The 13,776-nt window shown below is 40.6% G+C and overlaps 1 protein-coding gene across 4 annotated transcripts in view; it reads right to left on the reverse strand.

Moving 5' to 3' along the window:
• Positions 1-861: 861 nt before the first annotated feature.
• CDH11 (cadherin 11) overlaps positions 862-13,776 on the reverse strand; it is a 146,394-nt gene continuing 133,479 nt past the window's right edge. For all 4 annotated transcript variants that reach the window (XM_070612042.1, XM_070612043.1, XM_008522966.2 and 1 more), the window contains 2 exons: positions 4,513-4,764; positions 862-2,185 (listed from right to left, as the gene is read on the reverse strand). In XM_070612042.1, coding sequence (XP_070468143.1) covers positions 1,689-2,185; positions 4,513-4,764 — 749 coding nt within the window. In that variant the 3' untranslated portion in view covers positions 862-1,688. The remainder of the gene's footprint in view (positions 2,186-4,512; positions 4,765-13,776) is intronic.

Consider the following 13,776-nt stretch of genomic DNA (forward strand, 5'->3'; position numbering starts at 1 on the left):
TGGTGTTTCCCAGAGTATTGCTGTATTTGACCTTTGGCCCAGCTGAGCAGATGAAACGTCCTTCACAGAAGTCCCAATCCCCAGGCAGCTGGCTGGGACTGCAGGAGACTGCGGGCAGACTCCCGAAGCAAATGGCACTGACCCTCGGAATCCACCGTGGCCCCTGCCCTCATTCTGAGCTTATTGTAAAACAAAGCATATTTTAAAACAAAGGTTTGGAAATGAATTTCTCTTTCTTTTATCAAAGTTTAAAACGCCACATTATGTTCAGAGGAGTTAAAATTACAGGAGGAAAAACAAGTAGCTTCAACTGTCAGAGTCATTATGAGAGCCTCGGAAGATCAAAGCAAGGAAAAATAGAATAACAGGGGTGGGCTGACACCTGTGTGTGGCAAATTTATACTTTTGATTCCTTACTCTCCCAACCCCTAAATGCTCAGTATGGGGCATAAAATCTACATCTGGAACTTCAGAGTTCTGAGAATTTCATTCCTTCACGGATTTGTCCGTCAGAACCACCGAATTACTGATATACAAGATAAATGCATATTATATAACAAGTTATTGCAAAATCATAGACTGACCTAGAGCTTTACCATCCTTCTTTTTCAGAAGATGTGTGCGAAGAGAAGCCAGGAAGCTAACACCGACAATGTACAAAAGCTTTACACGATGTTACAGAATCTTGTCTGAAAAGAACATTTGCAAAGCATATCTGATTTTTAAATAAACAATAAAAGCAGCAGACTACAACAGACCATAAATAGGGTTATTAAAAGATCACAATTATCATAAATTAGAAATATAAATGGGTCATTAGGAACACTCAAGTTTTTTCAATGTTAAGACTCAAACCCAGAATTAAAAAAGAATCTTTTTTTATTTCAAAGGTTGCTTCTTATATTGAAGCTCATATTAAAGCAACAGTACAATGTTCATAAAATATAAGTGTGATGCCGTAACATTTCTTACATGTCAGAATACTGATATTTGTATGTATACTAAAATAAGAACTTTAAAATTGTACAAATAGATACATTAAAAATGACATAGAAATAGGGCGCCCCTCACTGAAACAAGACAGTTATATCTGGCACGTATTAGTTTAAGATGAAAGTAGAAGCAAAAAGATTTACAAGAATCAGCGTAACAAGATTGATGTTCAAGAGACATAATTGTACATTGTATTGTACATACATTGTATGGGTTTAAGCTGGCTGAATATTATATATTTCAAGTTTAAAAATGCACTACATATAGAGTGTCCATAGTTTAAGGCGAAATTACAGCTCAGAACTGTCGTCCTTTCTAATTTTGTGGAAGCTTCTTTGACAAATTAAAAAAAAAAAAGAAAGAAAGACTTAGATGTTCATAACACATAAACAATTTCCCTTCATTGTAAGTTCACCATGAGACTTCTCCTTCACTTAAACATTTTTGTATGCCAAGTGGTTTTTCTCTAGAAGTTGATAAACAACCTCAATATTTGCCTTTTTTTGTGGGAAAAGGTACTTCACAGTATTTACCACTTTGATGTCCTTGCAGTTTTATTAAATGTATCCTCTCTGTAAAACTTTGCTTGTTTTAAATGAGCCTTTCCTTGATTTAAAAAAATACCTGTTTACATATCTTCTAGATTCTTCAGAACGCCAGACACAGTTCTTAAGGCCAAATTTGTATCGTTATTGTTAAGAGTCGTCATCAAAAGTGTCTTTGGAACCATACAAGTCTGCTAGTTTCTTAAAACGAGGTCCCCAGTTCTGTAGGTAGTCATAGTCCAAGTCTGAATCTGTGGTGGCAGACTCTAAGGAGCTCAGCGACCCGGCCACCGAGCCCCTGCCTTCATAACCGTAGATTTGGATGGAGTCATAAGGAGGGGCGGTCGGGTCATTATCCGCCTCCTGTATTCTAGTGTTGATGAAGTCATCCACATCCACACTGTTGGGCGCTGGCCGGAGACCGGGTCTAGGCATGTACTGATACTCGGGTTTTATGTCTTTGCGAGGGATAAATCCATTGATACCATCAGGATTCTGGAGGGTGGCGATATCAAAGGCTTCTGTGTCTTCTTCCCCGCCCCCTTCATCATCATAGGTAATGATGTTCTCACGGACGTCTTCTTCCTCAAAGACGATGAGTGGCTCTTTCTTTTGTCTTCTCAGGGTCACAAACAACACTACGATGACTGCAAGGAAAGAAGAAAGTAAGCACAGGTGAAGGCCGGCATTCCCGGATTCTGGAAGGTATAGAGGGGCGTCTGCTGGGCATAGAGCATGGCGTGCACAGGCTTCAGACCTGGAACCCAGCTATGAAATGAGAGCTCCACCTAGAATCCCCAAAGATGTGCAAAATGGCCCCCCACCTGGCTCGTGCTCTGCAAAATGCTGCCAGGAAAATATTATATCCAAACAAACCGGCAAGCTGGAACTATTTTGAGCTCTTTACAAATGAATCCAACACTATTTGGAAGTCATCTTCCTAAGAATTAGAAACATTCTAAATATGTTCGTCTGCAGCCTCCTAAAAGTGGCTTATGCTCATTTCTTTGTGCAAAGGAAGACAGCTGCCTCTCCAAAGTTTGGGAATGAGGACAGTCAGAAACTCTGGGTCCTAACTTTCTATAGGAGGTGATGCTTAGCTCCTGCCCAGAGGTTGGGGGTGGGGTCAACATAGACCCTTCTCTGCTTTAACAAGAAATCTTATCATAAGCATGGCTAGATTCTCTTCAGACCACCAAGTAGAAGAGCAGAAGTTTATAAAGACCCCCGAGAGACAAATCTTCTCTAGCTTATTTGAATACAGGAAAATAGCATCAGCTGAAACTCCAGATGAAGCAACTCCATCTCTTCCCTGAAAGAGGGGCTTCCACTAAGCTCAGGGCATCTAGGATGAGTGAGCAGAGTTCCTTATAAGGAAAACTCAGATGCTGCTTAATTCTTTATCGATCCCCGCACCTCCCCACAAGATGTTTTTACAACGTTCCATTAGAACACTCTCCCACACACTTAGCAATACTGAAGAAAATGTTTGTGGCTGAATTTGGCAAGTGGACTTAGAGCCCCTCTGGGCCCACCATCACTCTGAGATGCAGGGATGAGGGCGTGTACTTGCCAGGCTGCACATGGCTCCCAGGGCTCACCAAGCAGAGTCCTTCCTCTGTGCCTTGTTCTTGACAACACTTCCCACCAGACCACTCCTTTCGCTTTCTTTGCTTGGCTGACTCTGTCTTATCTTTCATCGTGGAAACCTTTCCTGGAACCCCATCCTGACACTAAACAGGGCTATTGGCACCCACTCCATGCACCCACCTGGCCCTGTTCTTACCATCATCATAACACTTATCACCTGGTTTACACATCCGGCTCCTCTACTAGACTATGAATTTCGGAGCTCTTTCGTGTTCTGTTCCCTTTGCTTGGAATATCCATTCTAGACCCTTTCACCAGTTGGAAAACTCTTTCAGCATCTGACAAAGTATGTTACATCCTCCAGGAAGATGTCTCTGACCTTCCCAGGCAATGTCGGGCACTTGCTACTCTTGTACCCCCACCACCTTTGGTTCATGGCACAAACCATATGCCTCTGTAGTTTACCTGTTCATGCATATTTTCCTTGACAGACTATGAACTTCTCAAGTACAGAGATCTTCTATGATTCTTCTCTTTATCCCCCAGGGCTGAACATAGGGCCTGGTACCCAGATAACACTCAGTAACTATCTGTTGAACTAAGCTCACTGGCTTTTCCTCACGTAGCTGGGCCCTACTAATTCACTCAATGGAAAACTATACATTATGGAATAAGCATAAATTTGATGTCATACATACTTGGATTTGAATCCCGATTTCTGTTGAGACCAATGATCTAATCTTCCTGAGGCCCAGCAATGGTAGATGCTATTTGCATCAGCACATTCTTGTTGTTACAGAGTAAACCACAGATGGGATGAAAGTGCAGAAGAACTAACTCAGCTGGCAAGTGCAGGAAAAGCTTCCCAGGAGCCCCATAAGCTGAGGCCTGCACCCAGATATTATATATGATGATAGAGGAGGAGTCAAGACTCAGCTTTAGCCAGGCCAACTTTCGCCCAGTTCCTTGAGTGCTTCACACACTGTCTCTTGTGTCAGGATTATTCTCTCTCCTCTAACTCTTCTCCTTCCTCTTGCAAGGCAAATCATTGCTCAAATACTCGATGTCTGCCTACATTCTTCTGCAAAACCTTCTCTGATGTCCCCTCACAGTGCCCCCGACAGCTTCTGCTGTGTAGTCCTGTGATGCCCCACAACCTGCTCATCATAACCCTCCCTGACTTTGCTATCACTGCTTGGTCTGCTGTCTGCTCCCCACACTGTACCACACAATGAATGAGAGCAGGCACTGCCTCTTTCTTGTCTCAAATTGTATCCACAGGGTGTAGCAGAGTCCCCAGAAACCAGCCTGACCTCAAGAAATACATGTGTTTCGAGGATGGGTATCTGGTTGTAAGGCCCTCCCTGTAAGTGAGAGCCCTTACCCAGGAGAATGACGATGCAGGCAAGGATGGCGATCAGCGCCCCGGTGCTCAGGCCAGCATTCAGGATGTAGGCCTCAGCATTGCAGGAGAGCAGCGCCCCGTTCACGTCGCACCCACAGACTTTGATGGTGAGGGTGTTGGTGCTGCTCATGGGCGGGATTCCACCATCACTGATCACGATGGGCAGGAGGTACAAATCCTGCTTCTGCCGGCTGAACCCTCCACGCCGGGCGTACACCCCTGCGGTATTATCTGTTGGGAGAGGGGAGACACAGCGCACTCTTAGGCTAGACCGTTTGAAACACAGTCTTCCCATTTTTGCATTCAGCTTGGCAGATTTGAGGGTGCTCTTCTCATCACCCAACTTAACAACCAGAATCTTCCCCACTTGCTCTTTAATCTAGGCATCTATGGAAGCTGCTGTCATTTGGCATGACAAGATCATAGAATGATCTCTTTGCATTTTGGGATAAAACCCAGAAATTGGCTCTTTTTTATTTGGTAAATACTGAGGGGCCTCATTAGCAAGCTAAGCACCCCATTTTCTGGTTGAGCATTGCCCCTTCAACAGATACCCCAAGAGAGTGTGGGCTTCAACCACATACTCTGTTAGTATGGGATATAATTAAATATGTAAGTGAATATGAGAAAAACCACAAAAAAGCTTCTTTTCATGTTTGTACTTTCTCTGGTTCATGAAAAGCCTTTGGCCAGTTTTTGTTTGTTTGCTTCTTTAAGAGATTTCCAATCTACCCTGAAACCTTGCCCAAACTATGAACCCACGCATGAGTCCTAAAGGAAAATATCGTCTTTAAAGAGAAAATATTTTATAAACCCAGCAGCAGGTTTACAGTTCCTTTGAAATCCAAGCCCCACTAGCCACTCAGTTAAACATGTTGCTCCTCCTGCTTAAAACGATTCCAAGTTTTCTGTCTTGCCCACACAACACAGTCCACCTCTACACAGCGGACCGCCAGATTTTTCCCTAATCTAGACTTGAGTTTGCCTTCCAGGCTCCCATCCCACCCCTTCCCACACATTCCAGTTCAGCCTGACAAGTAGAACTTACTTCTGTTCCCCAAGCACATCACGCTCTTCCGTTTGTTCTGGCTTTTTACCCACTGCTCTAATGCCCTAAAGGCTGTTCTTTTTATCATGACAGATTAACTTCTCCAGCCTCAAAATTGAATCCAAAAGCCAGCTCTTCAGGGGGCCCTTTCTAGACCTCTTCCATCATCTCCTTTGTGACCCATGACACTGTATATTCCTGTAGAAATTGGTATCCTGCTATTCTGTCATTATTTGCTGCCATAACCACTGACCTCTCCTAGACTGTCAACTTCTGGGGAATAGACAATTTTATCTGATTCATCTCAGTCTCTCCAGTGCTGGACACCCAGCAGACATTCAACAAATATTTGTTGAACGCATGCACAACTGTGTTCTGTAAAAGGTTTAACCAAAATTCCAGATATTGGCTTTCATGTATTTCTCAATCTTTTGTAATCTATGTCCCCAAATGCTTCCTCATCATGTTTTCTGCATATTTCTACCAGCCAAAAATATTTTTCCCAGGCTGTATGCTCTGGAGGAGAAGATTGGTATTATAAAACCGTAGAAGTTTTGAATACGCTCCATCAAATTACACCCCTACACACACACAACACACACACACACACACACGCACACACACACACACACACACACACACGCACACAGATCCTCAGTATGGCCTGCCTCCGTTGATGAGGTAAGAATTAGTAATCTATAGCAATATGAATGTTGTCACCAATATGATGGCCCAAGAGCTAGCAGGCTTTAAATGGATTGACAGTACCACGAATTAGCTCTTGTTGTAGGAAAAGATATCGTAAAATCTCAAAAATAAATTGATATGCTTTAGGTTAAAGCACATGCAATATATTCTCTGTGAGATCCATAGATGTCTATGTAAAAGGCAGACTCACTCTCATTTAGGGATGGGTAGCTATTCCAAGTACTGCAGAAGCTAAGATGTGTACATGCAATGGTTTTTGGGAGGCCTAATAATGACAGATTCTCTGCCCTTCACTGCCAACATCTCAATCAAAACAAGGCAGAACAGCCAGCCTTCATTTCTAAATTTTCTGAATTTTGTGTGATTGGAATATATTGCTCTTATCACTGGAGAAAAATTATCTATACCATGGAAAAATCATGAAATAATAAAAACAAACTGCTCAGATAAAATGTTAACTGAAAATTCAGTTTCTTGACTATTCCTTCCTATTCTAGGCTATACCATTGTTCTTAAGATGCTTAACAATTACCAATATTTGCATCTTTATCACAGATTATTTCAAAAAATCTTACTTTTTCCGTCCCATATTTCTTTTGAGGTCAATAAGACTTTCATAAATTAAAAGTTACAATATCTACCTCATTTTAATGATCTGAAATGTCACTAATGCCATCGTGAATAAAAATGAAAATGAAAAATTTAAGAAGAAAAGAAAACTAATTAAATCGCTCAGTCAAATATACCTCTGTGATATGGATGACATCCCCAGTAGATCATTTAGTTAATTTATCTTTTGGGTCCCACCCTATCACCCATGGTGTTGGGTTGAAGAGAATGTGAATGGTTTTGTTTTTTAAAACCTGTGGAAGCTGTAATTTAAAATCTCTTCTTCAATGTGGCATCCACGCAAGACTGTGCCTCTGCATCTCAGCAGGCTGACCTACATGTGAAGGTAATTGAAAATCAAACACGAACGGAAAACATGGATCTGAGCCGGGCGCCAGCATGTGAATTCAAGATGTTTCATATTCTGAACAGCGGAGTCCTCTCAGACACGCTGAAACTATTATATAAAAGCTCATCAAAATCCCCAGCTGACTAAACCTTTTATAATCTCTGGCTGATGGATCAGTGGAATCTCGAGAAATTTTTTTTTAATCTCTTCTAGTCAAATGTATTTCACATATGGATTTGAAGATTAGTTCAACAGGTGGGAAAGAAATGGACTGAGGGGCTCTTCTTGGGCACACACTAATTTGCCATGTCTAGAGCCTCACTTGTTCATCTTTAAAGTGAGGAACACTGGTTGATATCAAGCATGACTCACGGGGTGGTTATTGGAACCAAATAATGTAATAAAAGCCAGTGGTTGTCCTGTGTGCTGTGCTTCCAGAGGGCTCAGGAGACTTAACAGATTCCTACCAGAAAACGTAGGCAATACTGAGATGCTCCAGGGCCGGGGAACTGGTGACGGGTGAATGTGTGGAAGGGAAACCTGTCTAACCAGACTGGTGCGGCATTGAGGTGGTCTATGTTGCTTGGATGAATAAACTATTTCCTCTCTAGATCTAAGCAGCCCCACCACCAACGGGAGGGTGAGCTTTCTTTCACGAGGGCTGTTTTAGAGGAGTCAGCGCTGTGCCCTGTGATGGTCTTTCTTGTGGTCTACTCTGATCACTGACCTTTCACTAATAAAAAGAGCCACTGTGGGCAGGAACTTCACGAAAGATGAATCTAGAAAAACAAATGGAAAAAGAAACAAACTAACAACAATAACAAAACCCCTATGCTAGAAATCAATTTTGCATCCTGTTTGACTACAGATTCTCTTTCCTCTAAATTATTCTAACCAGCAGCCACTCCTCCATCTGTCTTTGAGAGGGTCCCCTCACTTGGACATATATATTACTGAGGTTTACAGGTGCCTCAAGAGAAAAAAAAGAGGTTCCATAAGGACATATTTTCGGGGAAGTGTCAAATTGGTTCCACGGTTAATGAGATGAGGCAGAGAAAGACAAATGTTACATCAATTTTTAAATTTCCATCAAATGATTTCTCAGATCTTTCTCCTTTATAAAGCTTCCAAAGAGAAAATCTTTCAGTATTTGAGGTCAGATAGACCTGGGTTTGAATCTTAAATCCTCTCCATATTCATTGCCTGACTTTAGACATATTAGATAAATGTCTTGAGTTTTTTATTCACATCCAGGAAACTAATAATTTTTAGGGTTAAATTTGATTCCATTCACAAAAGTACTTAGCACAGCGCCAGACTATTGGAGATGCACAGTAAGTACTAATTCTTTTCTGGAAGCTCTCCTTTTTGAGCAGTAGACTAATGAAGAAGAGAAACTTATTGGCAAAGGGCGGCAGGCAAATTCTTGGAAATGTCACAGCTTTGAATCCAAGTGCCTACACAGAAGCGCTCATCATCCTGGGGTAAGAAAAGAGTTCACAGTCTTCAGTCCCGGGCAACATATTTCCCATGATAAGAAAATGTGTTTCAAGCACCTTAGTTTTTCATCCTGACATCCAACTTTCTCAACTCTGGCCACAGACGTGAAGACAATTCCTTTTTTTTTTTTCCTTCTTAGGCAAAAACTTGAAAATGGGGCCACTAATTACCAGTACATGTCATGCACAAATTGCAGTGTTTCTATTAACGGGAAATAAATTCAGGTTTCAAATTTTTATGTCTACAACCTGGCCGCCTAATCATATGCTGTGTTTACCTGTATACGTTGTCATTACACTAACAAAATGTACAGGTCCCTGATAACAATGGTCTCCATGGTACCAGTTTGGGGATGCAAGTAAGGGTTATGATGATGATGTGGCCCAGTGGAGGGACACATACAACTGACATCAGAAAGAAAAATTATGGTGGGGAAACAGCTTTCGACAGATAGGGTACTGGGTTGCACTGGGTACCAACCTTGTATTAGCCAAAGAAAAAAAGGAAAATTGGGAGCAGAGCAACATGGACAGTTTATGATCATAGCCCCTGCATGTTAGTAACTTGAAAAGAGGATGCCCTGCAGCAAAGCACCTGTACTCTCACCTGTTTCCCTAAAGCTCTTAACATGCTCTTCCTTGCCACTCCTTTTCCTCTGTCCTCTGCTCTGAAGCTTAAGATTCCCCACTGCTTGACCCGATCAGAGACACTTCAGCCTGTGAAGAAAGGCCCAGGGTACATCTGTCTGGGACCCTTCTTTTGAGACTGTTAAAGATATGGAGAATCTAGGTCAACCCTTGCTCTTATTTTATCTACTTCTGACCCAAATCTAGCTATTCTACCCTTTCTGCTGCAGCCTCGGAGACAAAGTAATCTATCTACTGCATAAAAGGCTTCCACGCACTTGAGGACGCTTAGTTATGCAGTCACTAGCAGAATAAGCATTATTTGATTACTTTCCTCTGGGCTCTTTCCACTATCCAGAGAAATGTGGCAATAGCTTTACCATGATAATAGAAAACTATATTATATATATATATATATATATAAGCACATATGTAAAATACATACACTGTATATAGTGTGTGTCCCAAAAGCCTTAGTGGAGTTTTAAGCTCTAAGAATTTCAGAAGTATAAATGCTACACAATTACAACAGACATCATTGGAAAGTTTAATTATTTAGATTTTTATGCTGAGATTTGTGATTTTTGAAAAATTAATTTTAATTTTTGATGCCACTGTTTGCCACCTTCAATCTAAGGGACTGAAATAATAGAAATTTCAAACAATATTTTTAAAGTTTGTAGCATTTATATTTCCGATATTACTAATGCTTAAAGGTGAACTTAACAGCTTGTCTCTGTATCTTTATTTTCTTGCCTTTCTGAATGCCACATGAACTATCTACCTGTAGTCATGGCACATATTGCATATTTCAATTTCACAGTTTATGTGATTGTTCGAATGCCTAACCTCTCCACCAGACAGTCATCTCCTTGAGGGCAGGGACCTGTCTCACTCATCTTTGTGCATTTAGCAGTGTTTGGTGTGTTAACAGAATAAATAGCTGAATGATGTTCCTTTCACTACATCTCAGCATCAATCTGGCTTTTCCACAGTCAGATTTTACTGATTCATTATCTTGCAGTCAATTTCCAGTTTCCCTCCTCCACCACTCTGCACTTTGAACCTAACCTGATCAATGCTGCTTGCACATATATCGTGGATTTTGTTCCTGCTAAATATCGTCATCTTTTTATCTCATTATTCTTTTTTATTATTTAGGCTGAGTCCGATTCAACTAAGCCACATTTATTGAGCTAGTAATATGTGTAAACCTTACTCTTTGTCGCTTCCGCATAGCTTATCCCAAAGAATTTTTGAAACTATGTACAGAAAGTATAATTACCTTTATTTTATAGGAAAGGAAATTGAGAAACAAAGAAGGAAGCAATTACTCACAATAATATGGAAAATACAAACAAAACTAAGATTCAAACCCCTCTAGGTTTCACGATATTTTTAATAACACACAGCAGACTCCAGAATCCTGATATTATTGTATGAAAATTACTTTGGTTCTTTTTTTACCAAATTTCCCTGACATGGTTATATAATTACATGGACACCATCAAAGCCTACAGGAAGATCCAGGTGGACTCAGATCCCAGATAAAAGAACTGCTCTTAGAAACCTAAGAATTATATGGCAGAGAGACTCACATTTAATACCTCCTTTCCCACAGCATTTTCAGAAACATACACACACCTTCATAAACAAACCAACACGCAAGAGGCAGAAAGAAATCTACTATTTTTCCAATATTTAAGAAGGAAGGAAATGCTACAATGAGGTAAATTCAATAAGAGACTAGTCTTAAAATACTAACAAAGTAAATTGCTTGACCCGAGACTCTGATGGCTGTAAGGTCTTCCAACTGAATCAAGGAATTGCCCACTACTGGGGAGGGGGTAATCATGATCTTTTAATTAACGTCTTTGATACTGAGGGATTGGCAAAATATTAAATACAACAAATAACATCATAGGAATAATTACTTATGTGCATGAGTGTACAAGACATCTAAGTGTGCATTGTTTGTTGGCATTAATAGATTTTTCAGCACATCCCTTAGAATCAACTCTCCCTCCACCTTATTTTTTTGTAAAAAAGTTGTCTTGATATTTTTTTAGTGAGCTTGGCTCTGAGCTAACATCTGTTGTCAAGCTTCCTCTATTGTTTTTCTCCCCAAAGCCCCAGTGCATAGCTGTATATCCTAGTTTTAAGTCCTTCTAGTTCCTCTGTGTGGGATGCTGCTACAGCATGGCTTGATGAGCGGTATGTAGGTCTGCGCGCAGGATCCAAGTCTGTGAACCCTGGGCCGCCAAAGTGGAGCGTATGAACTTAACCACTATGCCACTGGGCCGGCCCCTACCTCCACTTTCGTTTGAGGATAATTTTCTCCTTGGTGATAGGGAAGGAGTAAGAAACATACTGCCTAAATATTTCCTGGTTTAAGACAAGGAAATCTACTAAGGAATTCAGCGGGGTATAAACATTTAGGGTCTTTTAGTGAGTTGAGAAACCCTAGGAGTTAGTTAAGTCAATGACCAGAGGGAACCTTGAAAAAATAATGCGTCTGAGCTTCCAAGAACACCTATTTCCTTTTTGTGGAGTTGGAGAGGGGATGGGTTCCCAGATGTATTGTGTTCTGTGTTGGACAAACCGCAGCAACGAATTTCAGGCAGAAAAGGAACATAATTATTTACACAGGCAAAATGGCAGGGCATTAAAAGACATCTGCCATTTTGATCTGCCAGCAGAGCATCTTCCATATTGAAGCAATTAAGGGGAAAAAAAGTTCCACAGAAATCTGTTTGGCTATCTTTAAATTATAAAAGCAAAAAACAAGAAACAAATTTGGATGCTATTTGGTGCTGCTCATAAAAAAAAATGTCTTTAGTTTAGAACAAAGAAAAAAAAGCAAAGAAAGAAAGATCTTGGCCAATTGGTCTAATCAGGGAGAATCTGTCTTGGCTATTCCCTTTTAATCAGCCAAAAATGCTTCCTAAGCAATTTTTTTTTCCAGTTCTGTTTTGTTTTTCTGTTTTTTTAGCAGTTCAAACTTAACTCTGAAGGTATCATGTATCAGAGCTTGTTTAGTCTGCAACTTGGCCCATCTTTGATAATATTATACTTGCAAAATGAAGACATTTGAAGGTCATCTCTTCCTGGATCCAAGCCCCAGATGTCCAATACAACTTTGTGGAATAATAAATAACCAATGGATGAAAGGATGGAAGAGGTGGGTGATTGACTCATTCTTAATATTCTAACACCAAAGGTGGGTTGTCTTTTTCAGCTTGAAGCTTCTATCATAACACAATAGTTTTTCCCATAATAATAACTAAGAACAAATCCTTGAAATTTCTGAAGCACATTACATGTTTGCCATCGACTTTTTCACTTATAATTCATGCATTTGGTCAACTCTCTTTTCTTAAGTGTTAGGATACTGCCCCATAGAACCTATATTCTAGTGGGAGACAGACAAGGAAATGAGCGCTTAGAATGCAGAGTGATAAGAGAAATAGGAAAGGTTAGTGCAGAGTTCCTGGAGCACAGAGGAGGAAGCATCCAAGACAGGCTGGGGATGTCCAGCAAAGCTTCACCTAAGCGACTTCATTTATGGTGAGACTTGAAAGAGGAGGAACAGACAGGTGGAGTACATTCCCAGCAAGTGTGGCATATTTACACAACTAGAGGTGGTTTAAAGTTCTAGAGTTTAAGGTTTACTGCAGCAAGAGAAAGGTTATGATGGAGGGAAAATTTACAGGGGATAGATTATATAATTTCTTGCTCACTAAGCTATTAAGTTTCAGTAAAATTCATAGGAAATGAAGAGCCAGAGAAGAATTTTAAGAAGAAAGAGACAGCATCAGGTATGTTTATTAGCAAGGACTGAGTTAAGTGGGGGCAAGCCTGGAATCAGATAGGCCTGCTTGGAGGCTACCATGACAGTCACAGCTCCTCTGTAGATAGGTCACTAATAGCCACTATCAAAATTAGCTGTCCTTCCTCACTACAGCCACCTTAGGAACTATGTCTGATTCATCGCTAAAGCCTTACTCCTAGGGCCCTTCCTGGCCCACAGTACATGAGAACAGCTCATTTTTCCATGATTATGAAAGATAAAAAGAAGAGATTAAGATGAGGAACGAGGAAATACCTAGTTTTTGATGAATGTCACTGACACTAAATATGGAAGAAACATCAAGGGCAGAGAAGGTCAAATGAAATAAGGAAGGTGCTTCATGACATCTAAAGGGCTTCTCTTCTAATCTGTTGACTTGCAAATCCTGACTATTTTTGTTGTTGTTATAATAGGAACTTAATGCAAGCTCCTGAAACTGTCCTCTGTTGCTTAAATGACTACACAATGTTTTAATAATAAAGTGACCCCATGATGTGACAGGCTTTCATCTTTACTTGAGAAGAACCATTGGAAAGCATGTGGCCTTGGGGTT

The sequence above is a fragment of the Equus przewalskii genome, chromosome 3, assembly GCF_037783145.1.
Source record: "Equus przewalskii isolate Varuska chromosome 3, EquPr2, whole genome shotgun sequence".
In the NCBI taxonomy this organism is placed as follows: Eukaryota; Metazoa; Chordata; class Mammalia; order Perissodactyla; family Equidae; genus Equus; species Equus przewalskii.